General features: G+C 41.1%; 1 protein-coding gene across 1 annotated transcript in view; it reads left to right on the top strand.

Moving 5' to 3' along the window:
- Positions 1 to 19015, top strand: part of TMTC2 (transmembrane O-mannosyltransferase targeting cadherins 2) — a 431967-nt gene that overhangs the window by 332340 nt on the left and 80612 nt on the right. The window contains exon 9 of the mRNA XM_062203152.1: positions 5476 to 5557. Within this exon, the coding sequence (XP_062059136.1) occupies positions 5476 to 5557 (82 nt within the window). The remainder of the gene's footprint in view (positions 1 to 5475; positions 5558 to 19015) is intronic.

The raw sequence follows: 19015 nt of genomic DNA, 5'->3' as shown, positions 1-19015 counted from the left end.
TAGAGAATTGGGGTTGAGGTGACAGGCACTGAAAATGCTAAGCTTCTAATCCTGACCTGACTTTCTGGTGACCAGTCATCATCCAGGAGCCCAAAGACAGTGGTGTGTACTGCCACCCAGGAAATCCGTACTGGGAACTGAGCCAAAGGCCAAATGGTAGAACAAACGATTCTCGCAGTACCCCTCTTACTAAGGAAATTAAAAGGATTTGAGGACCTGTGTGCTAGGATATGGTTTTATATATACATATATCTATGTATGCTATAACACAATTTTTATATCAAATATATATACACATATATGGCCATTCGTGTTTATACATATAAAGTTATCCATAGCACAATGAAACATTGCAAGGTCTTAATGTTTTCAGGCATTAGGAAATAGTTCTACACTATGAGATCAAAAACACTATAGAGAGATGATTGATGTAATAAGTGATTTGTTACTAAAAGATTTTTTAAAAGATTTATTTATTTGAAAGGCAGAGTTACAGAGAGAGGGAGGGAGTATGAGAAGGGGAGAGAGATAGGGCTGGGCCAAGCAGAAACCAATAGCATGGAACTTCCTCTGGGGTTCCCTCACGGGGAACCATACATGTGGGCCATCCTCTGCTGCTTTCCCAGATACATAAGCAAGGAGCTGGACCAAAAGTGGAGCACCCAGGACTCAAATCAGTGCTCGTGTGGGATACCAGTATCACATACAGTGGCTGAACCCTCTGTCCCACAACTCCAGCTCCTGTTACTAAAAGTTAAGCCCAAAAGTTTGAATACATTTGACTTGCTAAAACAATTTAAGCTCAAGCCAGGAGAGTTACTTCTATCTTAGATTTAAGATTCCTTTGTGCTTTCTTAAGTGTAGCATTAGATGAGTTTGTGCATGTCCCTGTATAGGAAAATACACATTTGTTTTTATATTGTTATATTTTGTTGTTGAAACAATCTTGAGCAGTGGCAGCCACTGCAAGAAATGCTGGTAACGTTTTACACCCCCTCAGTTGGGCACGTGTTTCTGAATGGAGGTAGCAGTAGCATCTAACTAAGAACAAGTTAGCTGAAAAGCTGTCATTCTCAGGAATAGGCCATATAAACTTTATTGGACATTTATCTTAGATTTGTATGTTTTATTGATGCCAGCTAGAAGGGGACCTGTGCAGACACCAGCCTAACTGGAGTCCGGTGTGTGTGTGTGTGTGTGTGTGTAAAATACTCATTAGAGTCCCTTTTTGCTTGGTTTCTAAACCACTGTGTATCCAAACATTATACAAAATATATATTGGCTATGTTTTGCTTGCTGTAAGGACTTAGTACAATCAAGGGCTACTCTGTAACGCTTGTTTATAAAAACTGCTAACATAGTCTAAAAGACAGCAAGGAAAAATGTGCTGAGGTGACTTTTTCTCCTCTACTTTCTTAATGCTGTTCCTCTGAAATAATAAGAGCTGAAATAGATTTTTTTTAAAAGATTTATTTATTTGTTTGAAAGGCAGAGTGACAGAGAGGCAGAGAGAGAGAAAGAGAGAGAGGTCTTCCATCCTCTGGTTCACTCCCTAGATGGCCGCAGTGGCCGGAGCTGTGTTGATCCAAAGCCAGGAGCTTCTTCCAAGTCCCCCACGCAGGTGCAGGGGCCCAAGCACTTGGGCTATCTTCTTCTGCTTTCCCAGCCCATAGCAGAGAGCTGGATCAGAAGTGGAGCAGCTGAGACTTGAACCAGTGCCCATATGGGATGCTGGCACTGCAGGCAGCAGCCTAACCCTCCACGCCACAGGGCCCGGCCCAAATAGTAGGTTTGATCAAACATAAAATTACCTTCCTATGATCCTGAGCCCTTCCCAGGACCCAGTAGTGTGTGTGTCTGGTTGACTTATGCATTTGGCTGACTAAATTTTATATTACTGTCATGAGGATTTTCTTTACCTCTTTATTATTTATCACTTGAGTAACTAAAGAGCAGTCAAAACAGGAAGATGTGTTTTTGCATGATATTATGATGTATCCCCGCTCGAGAAGAACATCCTGCATGTTCATTTTACATCTAGGGGGCTGTGGGATTCATTGCCTTTAATAACCTGTCCACAAGCCTCCAGAAACCACTGACTGCCTTTGAGTTTCAAAGCATGTTTTCAAAACTTCATACTCACTCTTTTACCAATGGACTGTACAAGTGGATTTTACTACCCAGTTTACTATGACATTGATAAATGAGCCAATTTCTTCTTTTTTGCCCTTAACACTTAAGTGGAAGACAAGTTCAAAGCCCCTTTTTTATCTTGGCACATAATATTTGTATAGACCGTTCATCAATGATAGCTTTGATTTTGCACCTTTATTTTATTATCATCTTCTAGAGATTCTTTGTATATCATTTTCCAGTAGTGATTTAAAAGATGGCCATATGTTTTTGAGGCTGGATATATAGAAAAAGATATTTTCTGTCATTCATCACTCTGCCTTCTATTGCAGTCTTGCGTGTTTGTGTGTGGGGGGGAGAGAGACAGAACATTTTTTTAAGGATTAATTAATGAATTTATTTATTTGAAAGGCAAAGTTGCAGGGTTGCAGGTGGGAGGCAGAAGCAGAGAGAGAGAGAGAGAGAGAGATCTTCACCCGCTGGTTCACTCCCCTGATAACCACAATGGCTGGGCCTGGGCCAGACCAAAGCCAGCAGCCAGGAACTTCATCTGGGTCTTCCATGTGGGTTCAGGGGCCCAAGCACATGAACCATCCATTCTCTGCTGCTTCTCCAGGTGCATTAGCAGAGAGTTGAATCAGAAGTGGAGCAGCTGAGAATCGAACCAGTGGCCATACGGTATGCTGGCACTGCAGTTAACGGCTTTACCCACTACACCACAACACCAGCCCTGTTAATTAACTTTTGTTAGAAACTTGGACCTGGGTACTGTAACAGCAACCTTATATGCATTTCAGATAACTCAGCAATCCAATGAAATAGGTTTTACCCTTTTTAGTTAGTAGACTTTATTTTTTAAATTTTTATTTATTTGAAAGGCAGGCAGCTACACACACACACACACACGCATGATCTTCTGCCCACTGATTCACGCTCGGAATGCTCCAATAGCCAGGCTGAGCCAGACCAAAGCCAGGAACCAGAAACTCAAACCTGGTGCCCAGTGTGGGTGACATAGACTTAATGACTTGAGCCATCACGGGCTGCTTCCCAGGGTTTGCACTGGCAGGAAGTTCGATCCGGAAGCAGAGCAGGAACTTGAACCTAGGCTCTAATAGGGAGGATGAGCATCCCAAACATCTTAACTGCTGCCCAAATACCTGCTCCTTGACATGAGTTTGAGAACTGTTTCAGGTTTACAAAACTGAGCAAAATGTACAGAGTTTCCATGTTCTGTCTTACGTTTCATCACCCTACACACAGTTTCTACTCTCTTTAAGATCAACTTGCTTTTGTGCTGATTCATATAATCAATGATCCAATTAAAGTCCAGTGTTCATGCTATGGTCCAGTCTTGGTGTTATACATTCTATGGGTTTGGACAAATGTATAATGAAATATATCTACTGTTAGGCTGTCATACAGAATATTTTCCCTGTACTTAAATTCCCCCATGCCCTGCCTTTCCTCTTTTTTTTTTCTTTTTTCTTTTTTTGTACTAGAGAAAATTATAGCTGAGAGATAAAGTAATTGTCTAAGGGTCACAGAGCTAAACAAGTTTGGGTCTGTCTTGCCTGCCTAGAATCTGTGCTCCTGACTCCTACGTTAGGCTGTTTGAATCATTACAGTTACTGAATCATTTAGAGAAGCCTAACTTTGTGGGACTCTTGCTATCACTTCTAACATTATGAAAGTACATGTATAGAAAACATAATTTTACTTTGCTTTCCTTCACTGAAAAAATATGTGAAAACTTCAGGGAATTTTAGAATTTTTATTATTGGGTATATGATGATACTTTTGAATTGAAGAGGAATTACTGAGTGAAGTGGCATTTGTTATATATAATGAAGAAATTGTATAGTCATTTGGTTATCACTAAGTGCCTATGGGAGACACTACAAGTAAGGTACTATCTGCTAAGATGATAAAGGCATGAAGGATGGATCATTGTTTTAATGACTGTATGGACGAAAGGACAAGTGGGTGTGGAGAAATAAGTCAAGGCTGTATGGATTGTAACATATTAGGTTGATGATACAACTTAGACTTTGAAAAATTGATCTCCTTTACAATGATTTTAAATATACACGTGAAGTAGAAATCATGTGAACCTACATAGAGCGGACAAGAAAAAGCAGATAAGATCTTTCCTCTTCTCTGGGGACAATGGCTTCTGGACACCATCCAGTGCCTTGGTGCCCCTCAGAGCAGCACAGGAAGGTTCTACTCCTGCCCTGGCCATTCCTTTGTGTTATCTGCAGGCTGTTGTGGCTCAGAGGCAATAAGCAGGGTGTAAATGTGTTGTTTAAGAATCTATTTGGGTTATAATACTGTTTCATGAAAAACCAATCTATCCGTCTCTCCCTATTTATTATTTATATCCTTGTGAAAAGTATGGTAATATTTACTTTAAAAGGCAGCTAGGGGGCCGGCGCCATGGCTCAATAGACTAATCCTCCGCCTGCGGTGCCAGCACACCGGGTTCTAGTCCCGGTCGGGGTGCCAGATTCTGTCCCGGTTGCCCCTCTTCCAGGCCAGCTCTCTGCTGTGGCCCGGAAGTGCAGTGGAGGATGGCCCAAGTGCTTGGGCCCTGCACCCCATGGGAGACCAGGATAAGCACCTAGCTCCTGCCTTCGAATCAGCGTGGGGTGCCTGCGGCCATTGGAGGGTGAACCAATGGCAAAGGAAGACCTTTCTCTCTGTCTCTCTCTCTCTCACTGTCCACTCTGCCTGTCAAAAAAAAAAAAAAAAAAAAAAAAAGGCAGCTAGGAAAGTGACCTAGCTCTAGATTAAATCTTGCATTGTCAGAGTCTTAGTCCTGAATGATAGGAGCAATGATAAGCTGTAGCTGTTTGTGATGCAACACATTATTTATTTCTTCATATATAAGGTGGGCAATTAGGACAAAATGATGTCAAGCACTAGAGTGGCTGTGATTCCAATTAAGGAAAAAGAAGGAGTGAAGAAGATGATTAAAGGGAGAAAATAAAATAGAAAATGACCATAATGTTTCCTGAAAGTTGCCTTACCCTGTTGGTTTCTGGGAAACCATTAATTTTTTTTTTTCCTTTTTGTCTTCTTTCTATGCCTCTGCTTTTGGATCTCTTTGGTGGACTCCCCCTCACATTCTGTGCTGCTACTCTTCGTGCTTTCCATGCTTCTGACCTTTGTCTTCTCACTTCCTAAGTTCTCCTCGGTCCTGCTCATTTAGATATAAAGAAAGCACTTTTCCTCCATGGTGACTGCCATGTTTGTCTGCCGCATTTCGGGCTTGGAAGTGAGCATCCCCCAACCCCCTTGTGCTCTGTGGTGAACCGCACTTTTTCTCTGTTTTTCAAGGGTCGTAAGAGTGAGGCTGAAAAGTTCTTCTTGAAGGCTATTGAGCTGGATCCCACCAAAGGAAACTGCTACATGCATTATGGTGAGTGGCTGACTGTTCTCTGTGTTCGCTATTTATGTTGTTGTGAGATTTGGGTTTCCCTGGCCAAGAGCAGTTTGAGAGGAGACTGACTTTGTTGTTGGGGATTTAGCCTCATGCTGCATTCTTGCCTCCTGTTCAGAATGCTCAGATTAAGAGGGCTATGCAGAATAGCTTCCTTTAGTACCTTTCCTAGGTTCCAATGAAGAAGTCAGTTTCACCGTTGTCTCTCTGAAGTGGAATGTGGAGGTCAAATGAAATCTCTACAGGAAAACATCTAGCTCTCTGATGCATAGTGTGTAATAATGATTTTAGCTTTCTTTTCCTTCTACATGGGAACATGTTGCTCGTTGAGCATGCCATTTTGAAGTTTTAAAGCTCACATTCGGGTCTCAAAATCTTGCCTTCTGAAACATGTGGATGTACGCTAGCCTATAAATGCCTGTGTGCAGCCAAAGATAAGCTGTAAAGGATATAAAGAATGTCAGTCTCATTTCATTTAGCCCTTGCCTTAATCATTCCAGAATGAGCTTACAAAATAGCGCTGTCACCCTCCGCTCTATCATTACTAATGAGTCATGTGTTTAGTGAAGCAAAGTATATAGCTGGTTTGGTGTTTGGATAAGATGTGCATGTTTCTACCAGATTTGCCACTGGAATGAATGGCTTTCAAGTAGCCCTCCCCCCCAAAAAAAATTAACTTTTGCTGATCCTTTGAAAAAACAATGCCTTTGGTACTCTTGGCCTTGATATGTTAGTTATTATGAAGTAGTAAACTTAAAAGTGGATGGAAATTAAATCTTAAGGACATAAAGTTAATATGCTTATATAATATTTAATTTCTTCCCTGAGTTTCCAGCTAGTAAAAATAAATCAGTGACAGGCTGTAAGTGTAGAAAAATCGTAATAGCAAAATGAAGGAAACACTTAACCAGCCACAAGGGATTTTTAAATGTATATTATTGTGTATATATGTTTATAAACCCAGGATTGTGATGCTTTATCTTTTCAGCATAATATAGAATGCAATCTAACACAAACCACACTGCACAACCATTCTTGTTTGAGTTTGACAGTGCAGTTTTATTGCTGAGCTAAGATACAAGTCAACTAATCTGAGTTTGTTGCAGAATTTAATTTTTATGAATTTTACAATATAAAGTACTTAGAATTAGCATTTTCTCATGCCTATTTTCATGGGTACCCTTACTGTGCACTGGGCTAGTTTCCTGATTATTTTCCCTCAATGCTAGATGACCTCTTGTCACTGCATTTTATAAAATAGAGGTTTTTTTTTTTCTTTTTTTTTTTTTCTGTCTCAGTGCCTTTACTTCTTTGCCTTACACTAACCCTACATATTTCATGTTCTGAGCTTCATTCCCATAAATTATTCTCTGTACACAGCATTCTTACACTCAATTTCTTTAAAGTTCATCATTGCTGCATTTACATTGCAATTGAAAAAAGCACTATTGTATTAATTTTAAGAGACTGCCTCTTATTATTCTGGCATTCTTTGCCTAGTTGCTTTTTTTAAATATTTATTTATTTATTTATTTATTTGAAAGGCTGAGTTACAGAGAAGCAGAGGCAGAGAGAGAGAGAAAGGTTTTCCATCCAGTGGTTCACTCCCCAAATGGCCACAGTGGCTGGCGCTAGGCCAATCAGAAGCCAGGAGCCAGGAGCTTCTTCTGGGTCTCATGCAGGTGCAGGAGCCAAAGGACTTGGGCCATCTTCTGCTTTCCAGGGTCATAGCAGAGAGCTGGATCGGAAGAGGAGAAGCCAGAACTCGAATCGGCGCCCATTTGGGATGCCAGCACTACAGGCAGTGGCTTTCCCCATTAAGCCACAGTGCCGGTCCCGCTATTTTTTTAAAAAATAGTATTTTTCTATTGCATCATGCTTCTAAACTTTTTTCCACCCAGTGTTGGTGGTAGGATGTATTTATCCTATGAGAATTTTTTTGGACTTAATTCAACAGAAAGTGAAACAAATTCTTTATATTGTACGTTATTTGGAAAAGAGTGATGACACATGTCTTTAAATGTATGTGTGAAAAATTGATTCTTCCTAGTACCCCTGGATTGTTTCAAATTTTTTGGCAAATACACATTATTATAAAAACATTTATTTTCCAAGGGGGTGGAAAATAATTAAGTACAATCTTATGAAATTTATAAACTTGAATATATTTGCTTATTTTTGGAGTCAGAAATGCAAAGAACTCAAAATGAGGCACCAAAAAGAGCTCCATTGAAACAAATGAATCTACAAAGGGGAGCCCCTGAGTGCTTCATAATCCGTGCTCATCTTGTAAACATTTGTATATTTAGGAGAGTGTGGGTGATTTTCACTGGGAGGAATCCATTGGAAACCACTGGATTTTGGAACTGCGCTGAGGTTTGTCCCCCTGGATCTATATGTGGGAGACTTTGTCCTCCATGGTGCGGTGCTGAGGTAGTGGAACCTTGAAGAGGTGAAACCTACTGGGAGGCCCTTGGGTCATTGTGTTTGTGCCCTTGGAAGAGAATAAAATAGTTCGCAGAGAAACCTTGAGTTACTTCTCACAAGAAGGTTGTTATGAAAGAATAAGTCTGACCACTCCCCAATCTCTCTGGCTTCCTGTTTTGTGATGGGATCCGACGCCCTGTGATATAGCTGAGGGGGCTATCCCAAGAACGGCACTGTGCTGTTCAGACATTTTGCCTCCTTACCCAGCCTAACCTTTTCCTTCTAGTAACAGAAAAGGAAGAAATATAAACTAGAAAACTTCTTTTAAAATTGACATAGCCCTCTGCTGTACAGAAAAATGGACAGAAGCCTAAAGAAGTAGAGTTGACTTTCCGAGTCAGTTGTAGGAGATTAGGGTTTCAGTCCCTTGATTACTGTGAATTCTTTTTATTCAGTTTACTTTTATACCATGTGCAGATATCTAAATATTTTTGAGTAGTGGTCCCATTAGTGTCCAGTTTTAGAATGTCAAATTCACATAAACCATGACTTAGCTTAAAATTCTTAGGTAAGAGACTGTTCCTTTTATATTTTTAAAATGTGTTTGCATAGGTTTATTTTGTTTTCATAGAGTGAGTGGCGCTTTGTAGGAGCTAGGATGATGTCATCTTCGGACAGTGAAGAGGTGGAAAATGAGGTCTTTTTCAGACAATGTAGTCAAGCATCTCTGAGAATGTGGATTATCAGACTCTAAATATAGACCGCCAGAGCAAGGCTCACATAGAAGAAATAGACTTGAAAGATCCAAGGCAAGAACATGGTTTTGCTCACAACAAAGTAGGCTATGGACTGGAGCTTATTTAAAAAGATGGGAAAGTGGGAAGAAATGCAGCCACACAGGAAACAGAAGTGAAGCCCCCAGAGCTTTGTTGATCAAGCTTAAGGGATTTGCATTTTATTTGGAAGCATGGAATGAACAACATAAAGAAGACAGGATTAGAGAAAAGTCAGCGAGGAGCAAAGAAACCACTTTAGGGAACTATTGCTGTATTTTAGGCATGAGACAATGATGGCTTAGACGTGGGAGTGGCTGTGGGAATGGAAATACTTGTAACAAAATTATATGTTTACCTCCTTTAGATGATTCAAAGATAATTAAGAATAGGGAAGACCTGTTTTTCATTTTCGTACCGTCAATATCTAGCATCTGGCCATAATCACAGTAGTGTGCAGTTGTTTATTGAGCTCAGTTAGGAATATTCTCCATTGTAAAACTGGATCTGTGTCACAGAATTCACTGAAAGGATATTCCTCATGTTCTTATTATTTCTTGTCAAAGAAAATATGTACTGTGATTCCCATATCAGTTCCTTGCCAACTTACTGATTATATATATTCATAGAATATTTATGCCCACAGATTAACAACATGTCAACTGCTTGAGAATCAATGTTTCAGTGAATTCTATGCTTTTGAGTCTTAAATGCGTTTTTGCAAACTCCAATGAGAATATCCAAGTCAAAGAGCTTTGTTGAATGAGAAGTTCATTTTTGGGGGCAATTATATGCTTTTAGTTTGCTTGTCAATAATACAAGTGACTGGGAATATACCCTGAAGTTGAGATGAGACAGAGGGATTTATGGTAATTCATATTGGCTAATAGTGATTAGAAGATGATATTTCAAATTGCTACCAGTTTCTTTATTTTGAATCCACTTGTTTTGTGTTTGGGCGAAGGAATTGCATTACAGATTGCCGCCCCTCCTCCCCCCCCTGCTTTTTGGTCAGATTGCATTGCAAGAAGTAATACCAAGTTGGTTTATAAAGTTGGGGCAGTAAGTAGGTTAAATGTTGGGTTGTGTGGTGTCTGTAATCCTGAGATTTGGATTCCTCATCTGGGAAGTGAAAAGCTTGATGGAGTCTCTCAAAATGTTTTCCAGTACTCATAGTTCATGTTGGTAATAGAAAGACCATTTTCACTGTCCTTTTATAAAATGATTTTAACAATGTATAGAAAATGGATTTCAAACTACAGTAATAATAATAGTGTAGTATTGTTGTATTCATATGTCTTCAAGCTTAAGTTATTCCCATACCCATATGGAGCAAATCCTTAAATTTTTCTGGAATATGGTTTTTAAATCTCAAAGGTAAGGATTTAATGTCTTATGTGGACCTGTAATTAAAGGGATTCTGTTGGATTCCCCGTCTCCAATAGGAAGCTTCCACCAATAGAAGGAGGGTGAAGACAAGAAGTCTTCTAGAAAATCATTTTTCAGGTGGAAAATATTTTAAGTCTTTCCTTCAGGCTCATAGCAGTGACTTTAAGGTCCATTGAAACAATTTAAATGCATAAATATTTATTTAAAGGTGCCTACTACATATAAATTCTAGCAGGTGATAATTTATTAGATACTCAAGATAAAAGCATAAAGAATTGAAAGGGAACAGATTGTGATAATTGCTACTAAGAAGAAGTACAAGATCTTATGTGGACCTTGGATGGTTTCTTCTTTCATTCTGTCTCTTAGCTCTGAATTTCTAAGAGTAAAGCCTGTTGCCCATTTTCATTATTGATAATCTCTTCGGGTGATGTTATTCATTTCCAAACATTCATCTGTGGTGCATGGTAAGTGCTGAATCTCAGCCCTACAGCCTCTAACAGTGTTTATCAAGCACCATGCCATATGTTGGGTTACAGCAGGGAAAAGATGAGCTCCAACACACTGCAAGCATAATGATTGAATTATCATTAATTTTTGAAAGGCAAAATGGTATCATTGGATGGATCTAGACATAGGGGGTTTAAGGTAGGGAAAATATGCCTGATGAACTCACATTTAAGCCATATTTGAATGGTGAAGTAGGAGCTCAACAAATAAAAATATGGAAATGAGGGCATATGATAGAGAACAAGAAAGCAGAGAAAGTAATAAAGGCAGAAGGTATAGTATATGCCAGGGAAATAATTCAAGGACAGAATTAAGATGATAGCCAGAAGCTCAGAGGAGAAATATTCTGGCTCCATAAAAGGAGGAAGGTCCAAATTATCAGAGCTGCTGGATATGAAATAAGTAGTCATTGAAGATTTTCAAGTGTGTGTGGAGGGGGAAGGGCTGGGGCTGTATGAGAACATTAGAAAACCCTAGCATTGGGAATAGAAAGAGAGTTGCAATAAGGATTATCTTTCTTATGGCACAGAGAATCAGTTATTTTGTTATTCTTCCTGTTGAGCCCACAAAAGTATAGAAATTTTAAGAACTATAATTATCAGCATCACTATTGTTTGGCTCTGCTGTCAATTATAGATTCCCAAAACTGTGCCAGATACTCAGTATTTTCTTCCTGATCTTTTTTGATCATCACATAACCCCTGTGAGTTAGGATTAGATTCCAGTTACATTTAACCGTGAAAAAGGAAGTTCAGAATATTAAGTGATTTCCTGGATCAGAAAGTTTCAAAGTAATTAGTGAAGAAATAACTTGAAACACACAGCTCTTTGAACTTTTAACTCCAGACTTTCTAGTGTTAATATTATGCTGTTTTTCTCTAGGATGGTTTATATACTATTTAAGTTTTACTTTAAAAGGTAGGCGCTGGAGGAAATTGATAAAATAGTAGATTTGATCTTTTATCAGTGAACATTGGAAGCAGAGGCTTGAATAGCTAATGAGATGAATTTGAAAGAAGGCAGTAGTTATTATTTTATTATTCAAAATTAAGCTAGTTAGAAGACAGCAATGACATGAGATTGACTCTGCTATAATTTCACTTTTATGTTCTTAGAAATGGAGTCTGTTTTTAAGTTAACTGATGAACGAACATATGGTATTGCCTTGATTACAAGTGAAAATACATTTTGTATGTACCTCTGCAAAATCACCTTGAGGTTACACTTAGATGAATTTAAGACCAAAACATTTTTTTCAGTATCAGTATTTATTTTCCTTTTATTTGCTCATATGACAGCAAAAGCAGTTCATTTGTATTGTTCCAAATTATTTGATTCCTCACCTAGAAATTTTTATTTTAAAATTTCCTTTTAAAATTTGCCTGCTATGGCCGGTGCCGTGGCTTAACAGGCTAATCCTCCTCCTTGCGGCGGCGGCACACCGGGTTCTAATCCCGGTTGGGGCGCCGGATTCTATCCCGGTTGCCCCTCTTCCAGGCCAGCTCTCTGCTATGGCCCGGGAAGGCAGTGGAGGATGGCCCAAGTGCTTGGGCCCTGCACCCCATGGGAGACCAGGAGAAGCACCTGGTTCCTGGCTTCGGATCAGCGAGATGCGCCGGCTGCAGCAGCCATTGGAGGGTGAACCAACGGCAAAAAGGAAGACCTTTCTCTCTGTCTCTCTCTCTCACTATCCGCTCTGCCTGTCCAAAAAAAAAAAAAAAAAAAGCCTACTATGTTAATATAATTTAATCTTCATATCTGTCTGTAATTTATAGGATATTTTTCAAATCCTTTTAAGGTTAAAACTTTGTGATGATTAAAATTGGAAGAGAAAGAGACCAAAATTTAACTACAAAATTTGTAGTTAAGAATGGGATCAGCAGGGGCTGGCGCCGTGGCTCACTTGGTTAATCCTCCACCTGTAGTGCCGGCATCCCATATGGGTGCCAGGTTCTAATCCCAATTGCTTCTCTTCTAGTCCAGCTCTCTGTTGTGGCCCGGGAGGGCAGTGGAAGATGGCCCAAGTCCTTGGGCCCCTGCACCCACATGGGAGACCAGGAAGAGGCATCTGGCTCCTGGCTTCAGATCAGCGCAGCGCCAGCCATTGCAGCGGCCATTAGGAGAGTGAACCAACAGAAGACCTTTCTCTGTCTCTCTGTCTCTCTGTCTCTCTGTCTATAACTCTACCTGTCAAATAAAAAAAAAAAAAAAAAGAGGGAGGGAGAGAGAATGGCACCAGCATTTGTGATACAGCACCACTTGTGACCCCAAGATCCCATGTTGGAGTGCTAGTTCAAGTCCTGGCTACTCTGTTTCTGATCCAGCAACCTGCCAAAGAATTTGGGAAAGCAGCCAAGGAGGTCCCAACTGCTTGTTCCCTTGTCACCCTCACTCACTCACTCTCTCTGTCACTCTGCCTGTCAAATAAATGAGCAATTTTTTTTTCTTTTTCTTTTTCTTTTTTTTTTTTTTTTTTTTGACAGGCAGAGTGGATAGTGAGAGAGAAAGAGAGAAACAGAGATAAAGGTCTTCCTTTGCCGTTGGTTCACCCTCCAATGGCCACTGCAGCCGGCGCACTGCGCTGATCCGAAGACAGGAGCCAGGTGCTTCCTCCTGGTCTCCTATGCGGTGCAGGGCCCAAGCACTTGGGCCATCCTCCACTGCCCTCCCAGGCCATAGCAGAGAGCTGGCCTGGAAGAGGGGCAACCAGGATAGAATCCGGCGCCCCAACCAGGACTAGAACCTGGTATGCTGGCACCGCAAGGCGGAGGATTAGCCTGTTAAGTCACGGCGCCAGCCTAAATGAGCAATTTTTTTAGGAAAGTTAAGAATGAAGGAAAAATTAAAGAACTAGCATATTTTAAAAAAAAGAATACAGTTAAAAGAAAAACAATAAAGAGTTAGAAAATAGTTTGCATAAAAAATAAAAGATCACTTAAGACAGTTTAATTACCATTATTAACTGGTACTTAAATTTTGGGTAATTTGCTGCACTGATAGGAGGCACTCTATAAAACATAAGGGAAACAGAATGCAAAGACTAAGGCACCCATCCTGTTTTAGACAGAAGCACACTGGATGTTTCTATTCATTTTAAAATTTCTGTAATGAGAACAGAACTTTAAAGAAGGCATATATATTTTAGCAAAATGTGGGAAAACACTGTCCATCTATTATTCAGGTAGAAAGTGGAAATGATAGCCGGAAAATTTATTATAGTAGCCAAACTATTATCCAACATTATTTAATAGAACTCAACATGTAAACATTTTTTAAAACAAAATTATTTATTTATTTATTTGAAAGGCAGAGTTAGAGGAGATGGGAGGAGATGTGTTTCCTCTGCTGGTTCACTCCCTAATGGCCACAATGGCCAGGGCTAGGACAGGCTGAAACCAGGAGCCTAGAATTCCATCTGTGTTCTCACATAGCAGGGTTCCCAGTACTTGGGCACCTTCTACTGCTTTACCAGGTGATGTAAGGGGGCTAGATTGAAAGTGGAGCAGCCAGGACTCAAAGCAGCATTCATATAGAATACCAGCATAGCATGCGGTGGCTTAACTCATCGTGCCACAACACCAGTCCCAACATGTAAAGCTTCAAGACATAAAAAGTAAGCAGGAAAGGGATTAAAAAGTTGAGACAGCCATTTTTTTTTTATTAATTTCTTATCTAACACTCTATTTCTTTGATGAATTTGTTACCGGAGAACTGCAGGGTCCTTGTTTTCGTGCAAGAAAGAATTCAGGCATGAGAAAGTAAGTGGAAAGCAAATAGCAAGGTTTATTAGGGCAGGGACATCTGTAAGAATAGATGGGCACCTCTCCAGACAGAACCTGAGAGAGAGTGCCCAGTCACTCAGACTGGGGGAGAGAGGGAGGTTACATGGTTGGGTGGAGAGAGTACACCTGGGAAGGCCAGGTGGGCAGCTCAGCAGAGAGGCAGAGGGCTGAGCGTGCAGTTTGGTTGAGGATTGGGGTCTTTAAGGGGATGGGTCTTGCCTGCCCGTCTCTGCTCCTCCTGGAACAAAGGACTTTTTGGATGTAAATATGAAAAATTCCTACCTTAATTTTCCCCCTGAAGTTATCAGACAGGAGGAAGCCTGGCTGGTGTCGCCCCTGTTAGAGGAAGGATGGGCGGGACCTGGAAGATAGGTAGGATGTTTGAAGTGCAGATACTGTGCTGCACCTAGAAGGTTATCAGGCAGAAGGGGCGGGACCCCCACCTGGCAGGTTATCCAGCAGAAGGGGCAGGGCAGGATATTTCAAGTGCAGATACTGCGCTGCCCATGAAAGGTTATCGGAATGACTTTGAGAATCATATGCTGGACCTAGAGGTCTCCTTAGGCCTTTCTCACACACACATTGTGAGACCTGAGCCTGAATCAAGGTGCAACTATTTTAAGTTAGGCCTCCATCATGTAACTTGGGCCTGATCAGGCCCTGAACTCTGAGCCAGAAGTAAATAAATGAACTCACCTTGTGATAAACTCTCCTAGCAACAGCCTATTAACAGATAACAGAAATACCTAGAGTTCCTGGTGTCTTCGCAGGGCAGATAAGGTGATTGATAGCTACCTGAGACCCTGCAGTTTGGCATGTACACCCCAGCAGCTCAGACCCTATGCTTCGGCCAATCAACTCAAAAGGCATCAACCCCAAAGCCATCCAACCACCTTTAGTAGGTCCGTTCCCACCACTGGATGCACTAATCAATTCTAGGAGATGTCCTTTGAATTTCCCGCGGGATGAGATGATTTGCTAAATGGTACCATGATGTATAGAATGTCTCTGAAAACCCTATAAAAACCCTGTTAACTAAAGGGTCGGGGCTCTCAATTCAGACCGGCTGCATCAGTGTTGATTGAGAGTCCAGGCCCGGACCTGCAATAAAACTCTCGTGTGCTTTACAGCGGTATCGGCTCCTTTGGTTGTCTTTGGGGACGATTGAACTGGGCATAACAACATAAGCTCATATCTGACTTCCTGCCTAGCAAATTAATCAAATATAATAATAATATAAACATTAACTGAGTTCTTCTGTGTCCTCAGAAATTCATTTAGCATCTCATTCAATCCCCACAAAATCCATATGGAGAGGGTACTTGATTGTGCCCATTTTATAGCTGGGGACAATGAAGTCACCAAGAAGTAAAATCAATACCCAAGCTTTCCCTGCTAGTCAGGTATAAACTGATAACAGTGCCAGTTTTGCTGTGTTGCACCGTCATCTGATACCATCATGTACAATGCTGATAAGACCATGGTAAGATGACCCAGAAAATTCTGACCCTCTGTGTTTTATTGGAGCTCTTCAAAAATATGAATGAGATATTATGACATGTACTAGAATCATAAAATGCTTCACAGTGTTAGAACAATTAAATAAATTCAGGTAATGCAATAGGGTGTCCTAACTCCAAAGGCAGAATTTACATAAATCAAAGGGACCAGTCTTGCCATGGATGTGATCACTAATGCTAATGCTCTTGCAGCCAAAGCTCACTGTTGAACAGTTATGTCCTGACCAAGTACTGGCTACTTTCATGTATATTTTTGTCATGTCAGCAATCCAACCTTGTGCAGAAATATCATTATCTGCATTTTACAGGTGCATGATTGAAGATACCAAGAGTTTACGTGGGACATTGAGTTCCTTATTACTAGTTCATTGGCAAAGTAAGATTTGGAGCCCCATCTGCCTCTCAATCCCATGGAAAAGTTTATGGTTTTCCTTGTGCTTTCAAAGACAATGCTGTGCTTTATTGGAACCCTGTGGGTCCTGCATGGTGACACAGACCCTGAATGCTTTGATTACAAAGGATTGCAGGTAGTGAACTCTCAGAACTCTCATCAGCATGTTCTTAAAGGCCTCAGGAAGGAAGAAGGGCAACTTGAACTTGTCAAGGCAAGGATAGAACCTGAATGGGGTGGAGGATGGCAAGGTGCCCTTTCTAATCCAACACAGTTTTATCTACACTGTCTCATTCCTTCCATTAACACAATGAGATCATCCATCTTCACTTGGAAAGGGAGGAAATGGTGGCACAGAACAAAGAATGTTGACAGTAACCTGAGTGCCTTTACTCCAGAGTCCCACCCTTGACCTTGAGCCTCTCTCAGGGAGGAGGTGGATCAACTCTTCTCCAACAAAAGAATTAACAAAGAAGGAAAGAAGGGTGGATTGTGCTTTAGGTACTTTTGTCCCTTTTGTCCTTTTTTTTTTTTTTGGGGGGGGGTGCTTAGAGTACAATGCACTTTTTTTTTTTTAAATGTTTTTAACTAGTTCAGACTCTGCTAAGAAAAAAAAGGAACAGTTAAGTACAATTTACATATTTCCTTTTGAGTCTTTTTTGTATGGGGCTCAAGAAGCCACAAAGGCAAGATGATAAGAACTGAATTAGGTTTGCAGTAGAGTAGAGTGCAGTGGATGTGGCACAGAAATAGGGGTTTTGGAGTGAGTCACACTCAGCCCGATAGTTAACTATCTCCTTAAGCGTGGTCGAGCTCCTGCACCTCAGTTGCATAATTTCTACTGCCTACAGTTCTGAGGAGTCATTTATGATTTTATAAAGTAACTAGCATGTAATATGGACTCAGTAAATTATAACCATGGGCACTTATTATTAAAAATAAAAATGGTAATCTAGAGAATGAATCATATGGAAAAATTTTTAATAAGGTACATAAATCAGAGACATGAATCAGGGAAGAGGAGACAGAATGAAAAACTAAGATTAAGAAAAAGGAGACTATACATCAATATGCAGACAAAATACTGAGGAGAAGGGAAATAATTGTGTGCAAGAACATTAAGAATTAAATGCCACGTTACAAATAAGGGAGTAGAGATTGCATTTAATAGCCCAAATTGCTGTTTACGAAAAGTAATGGATTTTTCTCCCTGTAGAAGGGCATGCTCTCTGAACTGAGTCATTCACAGGCACTTTTCTCTATGACCACGTTTCTCCAAGACTTTCACTGGAGAATTCCATGGTATCATTGAGTTTTGTGTTTTGTGAGGGTTAAATGGGGCGGGGGGGGGGGGGAGCTCATCGACACACAGACACAAACCCACACTCAACTTTTTGTAGTCTTGCCTCTTTCAGTTAAGGGAGCGAATGTACCTCGAGATACTTGCAGTTTCTTTTTCTACCTTCCACTTATTTCAAACAATTGTTTCTAAAGCTGCCATGTCCTGCCTTTAACTACCCCGTTCTCTGTAGACACACTTGTAAGTGAGAACCTCAGCAAAGCCCATGGAGGTGGTGGTGAGCACAGGGAGGGAGACGATGCGAAGGCTTTTCAGGAAGAGGTTGTGAGCCCTGGGCGCTTTGAGCCACTGCTTCCTGTTCTTCTTCCCACCATAATTTAGCCTCAGAGGAGCACTCCTTCAGTGACTTCAGCCTTTGTGTCTGAGTCCTCTTGTCCACCTCCTGTCTTTCCTGACAACTCCCTGGTGTGAGAGTGTGCAACGTAGCACACGAGGCTCTCGCCCATGAGTCTGGCAGAGGTTGCACCCTTCATCTAGTTGAGCCTTTCCCTTCGTTTTAGGGATAAGACACTGCAGGTTGTGTGAAGCCTGGTGTGAACATCATCTCCTTTCTGATGCAAACGTGATCCCTGCTGAAGCTGTCCCATCCGCCTCGTGTGCAGTTGTGCTATGAGTCCATATTGCATGCATGTTCCTCTCCCTCTCTGTCCCACCCCTTCTCCATCTCTGCCCCTGTTCTCTCAGCGCTTTGTGCCCTGCCCTAATCCCACCCTCCGTTGTGCAGTCCCCACAGCTCCCCGAAGGCTTTCTGATGTCTTGTAACACTTTTGGAAAGAGTCCGGAGGGAAATAAATTCAGTCAAGTGCTGCGAGCCTGCCGGACCTCTTTTGCAGTGGAGTGTGGGACCTTCGCCTGCTGTTTCTCTAATCTCCTTTGCATTAGACACTATCCTTGCCACCTGTCCAATTCAGGCCAAATTCTTGCTCCCTCGTTCAGCTGGGGACAGATCCACAGCCTCCCAGGCTCACAACGAGTTGCCAGATTGATCTCTTGGGTGTCGTTTCCTTGCTCACCCAGCCCACCTGTTTCCTGGGCCAGTAACTCTGTCACATTTATCACATTAGGTCTGACTCAGGAAAATGGAGCTTTTATTAACTCAGGCTGCCAAGAGCACAAAAATACAAAGCAGTAATATGAATAGGAGGGAGAGGGGGAGAGATTGGTTTTAAACAGTGAGAGCATACCCAAACTGCCAGGGTACCTGAGACTCGGAGAAAGACTTTCAGCAAGTCAGAGGAATAACTAAGAGTGCCCCTCCATGTTTTTAGTTCTCCCAGGTGTAATT

The sequence above is a fragment of the Lepus europaeus genome, chromosome 10 (genome assembly GCF_033115175.1).
Source record: "Lepus europaeus isolate LE1 chromosome 10, mLepTim1.pri, whole genome shotgun sequence".
In the NCBI taxonomy this organism is placed as follows: domain Eukaryota; kingdom Metazoa; phylum Chordata; class Mammalia; order Lagomorpha; family Leporidae; genus Lepus; species Lepus europaeus.
The sequence above is the reverse complement of the archived record's forward strand: the minus strand, read 5'-3'. Positions and strand labels throughout refer to the sequence as shown.